Source organism: Impatiens glandulifera, chromosome 4 (genome assembly GCF_907164915.1).
Source record: "Impatiens glandulifera chromosome 4, dImpGla2.1, whole genome shotgun sequence".
Classification (NCBI taxonomy): Eukaryota; Viridiplantae; Streptophyta; class Magnoliopsida; order Ericales; family Balsaminaceae; genus Impatiens; species Impatiens glandulifera.
The window spans coordinates 55,279,897-55,284,938 of NC_061865.1; the positions used below are offsets into that span (position 1 = coordinate 55,279,897).

At 28.2% G+C, this 5,042-nt stretch overlaps 1 protein-coding gene across 1 annotated transcript; it reads left to right on the plus strand.

Annotated features, from left to right (window-relative positions):
• The first annotated feature begins 3,834 nt into the window (after positions 1–3,834).
• On the plus strand, positions 3,835–4,224 carry LOC124935438 (ethylene-responsive transcription factor ERF017-like). Its single transcript, XM_047475871.1, has one exon. It carries the CDS (start codon positions 3,835–3,837, stop codon positions 4,222–4,224), a length of 390 nt encoding a protein of 129 aa, XP_047331827.1.
• The last annotated feature ends 818 nt before the right edge of the window (positions 4,225–5,042 follow it).

Below are 5,042 nucleotides of genomic sequence, written 5' to 3' on the forward strand. Positions count from 1 at the left end.
TCTCATTTCCATTTCTATTTGGTCTCTCTATCAACAGTTTCCATAATTATTTTGTCATTATAAAAATGGCTAGTTTTTATATGGAGTAAAAAACCATTCAAAATATTCAAAATCTAAAGTAACGCGATTAGTTTTTTAAATAATTCATGAAAAATGATATTAATAAAAATGTTTAAGTTTAACCACAAAACATTGTGAGAAAAATCATTAAAAAATAAACACGGCATAAATTAATGGACAAAGAAGAAATAAACAAAACAGAACAACCTTTAATGTGTACGGAGGTTCTCGAGATGATAAATGAGTTATCCGACCGCCTCAATCGCTCCCCGACGCTGCTATTGGGCATAACACATAAATGACTTTCAATACTTTCCCGACCCGGGAAACTACAATAATTGTTTTTTATATTCCCATGGGCTAGAACCAGTGGGAGAGATAAACTTCCTTCTTGAACCTTGATTTTGAGGATACCCGGAAAAAATATCTAATGAAAAATCTTTGATTTTTATAATGATAGAATTATGAAATAAATGCATAAACGTAAAGTTCACTTAACTTAATGTGTCTTATGTTCCTTTCCTTTCAAACCAAATAATCCACCAACAAAATGGTACTTAGACTTGTCTATAAATAAGATTAATTGTTTTCTTTCATCTTTTTATAGGAGATTTTGTGTGTTATTTTTTAGTGTCGTTTTTATTGTCTTTATGAATTATGATTATACGTATTATGATTATACGTGTGACAATCTTTATGTATTTTTTAAGAGATGTATAACTATATTTTATGATATTGTCATAAAATGAATTAACTTAAATTTGATTGTATTTTGTTTGTTCTTATTCACGTTATATGCTAGTATCAACTAGAAAGTTTCCCACTTTAAAAAAATTGTAAAGAAGAAAAAGTTATTGTTTCTAATTAAATTAACTAACTTATAACCCATAAAACCGAACCTACTTTCAACAACTAACTAACTAAAAAACAGATATATTATAACCCTTTAAAAAATAAATCGATTTAACAAAACCTTTTAAGCCCATAATTCTTCTTATTCATGTTAAATAGGAGAGAACCGCATTTGTTGAGAACTAAAAAAAATTATTTGTCCTTATTATTTATATAATGAAAAATAATGAGAATCTTTTTTAAACACAAACTAAAGCATGGCATGATAATATATATATATATATATATATATATATATATATATTTGACCAAATCTATCAATTTTTTCAAATAAATCTTAGGAGATGTTATAATAATAATATAATGAATAAAACATTTTAAAAGAAAATACATAGAAATCAAAAGCAAAACAATGTTAAATTAGCATGGAATTCCAACTATGTAAGGAAGGACCATAGAGTCACAATCATCTATGCTTAATGAAAAGAATATTGCCCTCATCACATGACTTAATTATACCTTTAAAAAAATCATTCATTATAAAAGAAAACGGTTAAGACAAACACAAGCTTCCAAAAGTCTCTGATTTGTAATTATTCACCCTCAAAGGTGATTTATTATCCTTAATTACTATTTTTCTAAACTAATTTTGATAACAGAACCAATCGATCAAACTGAACCGTGGTTCAACCATGCATCAACAGAAAAAGTCAAAAACATTTGTAAAAAGATGTCAACGATAAATATTGATTCAGCATAACCGCTTAGTATTGGTTGAATGATTAAATTTGTTGAAATGGGGATAATAATAGGAATTAGTTGTCTGTTCTTGACGTTTTCCTTTTATCATAAATAGTGATCAATCTAAATCAAACCTATAACTAATTTGGTTGTACATGGAATTTAATTTTGTTTTTTAGTTAAAATTATTTTTCTAATTCATGAAAATTAGGATGTGAGTAGTCCTTGTCAATTGAATTGGGCTCAATCAAATGTTTTATTTTGAAAACGACAATTATTAGCTCATGTTTGGGCTTTAGTCAATTGAAGCGGGCATTTTTTAAAGCTTTGAATAAATTAAATTTTATGAACAGTTTGGAAGTTGGAAGTGAATCTCTTTCTCTCCTATGAAAAAAATCTCAAAGAAGAATTTAGTAGTCTCTTTAATTTGTATTGTAAGGTTGTATTATATATCAATCAATACTAAAAAAAATAGAATTAAAAATCAACTATATGAGCCTCGTCTTATTGGAGAAAGTCTTTATATTCCTCTCGACTCTCGAGACACATAATTGATCAGATAGAAATTGCGATACATAACCATCCCTTCTCCAACCTAAGGCTCTTACACATGCCCATGCAAACTTCCCAACATCCCATGATGAAACCACGCACGACTGACTCTTTGTTGAGATAAAAAATAATAATGGCCCCTATTTCGGCTACATTATTTAAGATATATAACACTTTCATTTACACATCAACCAAACAAAGAGATCTTAACAAAAACACTTCAACTATATAACATAACAACGACCAATGTCAAATTGTTCATATATAATTCCACATTCATCACATCAGGAACATTATCGATCTTGATCTTGATCTTGATCTTGATCTTGATCTTGAATAAGAGTACCATGAGGCAAGTCATAGCCAACTTTTCATCTGAATTTCCATATTTGTTGGAATCACCTTCACACTAGTGCTTTCAAACACTTGCACTCTTTTGCTCAAAATCTTATGGATAACAACAAATAAATAGTGGCATATAAACTTTGAAATATTAAAATTTTAGTCATTTGAAGCTTTTCCAAATGAATAAAAAGACTGTCATCTTATTCTAACGTAACACCTTTATTTTTCTAAATAATTTGTCACACTTTTAAATGAAATATATTTTGATACGTTTTGAACGTATTTTTTAAAATTGAATATTGTTTTCGAAATTTATACATTTTAATTTGTCGAAATTGGTTTGGTTAACTAAAAATGTGAAATTGATAAAATTTTAAAATACATGATTTTGTATTTATTTGAAAAAAAAACTTTAACGATATAACTTTTTATCGGTCTACTATTTTGGACATATCTGTATTTTAAATTAAGTATTTATGTGAGATATACATGTTCAAAATTTTGGAATATAGTTTGAATGCCTTTAAAAATGTTTAACTTGCGAAAATAATTGTTTCTACAAATGTGATAGGTTAATTAAGAAATAAAAATACTATGTTAAAATAAGAAAATGAACATTTATTCGTTTGTGAAAAATCTAAAATAGTTAAAATTTTGATAGTTTGAACTCTATATAACACAAGTTTAAAGTTTATCTAACAAAAACGACTTAAGTTAGAGTTTTAGTTTTGCCAAAAATATTAGTTAAACGTAAAAAAATTCAAGAATATAGTGAAGTTTTTAAAACGTGATTCTTCAATATTTTTTCTTTACTTTTTAATTTTTTTTATATACAAGTAACTTGTTTCATCATCAATCTATTTATTTGAAATGTTTCAATTTAAACTTGAGATCTAGTTTTGATTTTAGTTATCTTTCCCAATTCTTGTTCTTCGTTCAATCTTTGTTGATATCTACGATATTTTGATCGGTCAATCTTTGTCGATATCTATGATATCTTGATCGGTCGATAAAAGATAAGGATAAAAAAAAAGAAAAAAAAAAGTTGATCTTATCTAGCTATTGTATGTGGTATGTATAATACAAAAAACATAAAACGATGAACCGATCTAATGAATCAAATCATTCAAGATGCATACACGTGTAACCCATGCACGAAATAGATCAACCGATCAAAATTTCAAGCCACGCGTCCTCTATCCATATAACAAATTAAATAATACTTATCTATATATTGTGAAGTCGGTTCATGACTTATCATCAGAATAGAAAGAGAAAAACTAAATGAAGCCTTCAGTGAAGAAAATCCCCATTCTTTACAAAGGAGTGAAGATGAGGAAATGGGGAAGGTGGGTAGCTGAGGTTCGGAGGCAAAATGGACGTAATAGAATCTGGCTCGGAACTTACAATAATGAGAACGAAGCAGCCCGAGCCTACGACGCCGCCATCTTCTGTCTACATGGCCCTTCCTGTTTAGAATCACTCAATTTCCCTGATGACCCGCCGAGGAATATTTCAAATAATCCCAACACCTTCTCCAATTCCCAGATTCAGATGGCGGCGGCGAATCATGCATATAAAGACGGCGAGGACGCCGTTGTTCCTGTTCGGGTCGTCGGGGAGGAGGACGTGAGTAAAGTCGATGTCATTCTTCGTATTGGAAGAGGAGCTTAATAGATATCGGCTACAAGAAAAGTTGGAACAGACAAAGAGATGATGATTATGTTTTACTAGTCTTTATGGTGCATGGTTGTTTAGTGGTTGTATCTTGTATGTATCTTTTCATATTATAGTGTCACATCATAATTATATATAAAATATATAAGTGTGTTGTTGGAAAATAAGTTAATTAATGAAAGAAGTAATATTAAAGTGTTTGTTTAATGTAGTTTATTATTAGTTGTCAAATGATTGAGTTTGTTGAAGATGATGTTGTTTTACACTTTGTACTACATGATTTCATGCTCTTGCCTTTTCAATTTTCAAATATGTATACATGAAAAGGAAAAGCATGCAACATTCAATGAATACAAATATTAATCATATTTATAACAAATTATTGTATTAGTTATCTAGAGTTAATCATATATGAAAACATATCAAGATTCAAAATGTCCAATTAAATGAAAAAATGGTTATTTGATCAATCTTGACTAGAAAGTAGAAACTCCTCATCTTCAAACAATTGCTGTACCTTGTTTTGTTGACTTAATATATATCTCTTCACTCTTACCAAAGAGCTTTTTATTCTCAACAATTTATCAAAAGAAAAAAAAAATGCTTACAAATATAACTTGACACAAAAAAAGGTGAACATGTCCCTAGCTAAAGAAGTGAAAATAAATTACTAATCTGAGTCCATATAAAAGAACAAAACCGGTCAAGTCTTAGTCTATGCAAAAAAAAATGTTCTTATTTTATTTAAGTTGTCATATTATATGTTATATTAAAAATATTAATAATTTTAAAATATAATTAATTTACTTTAGTTA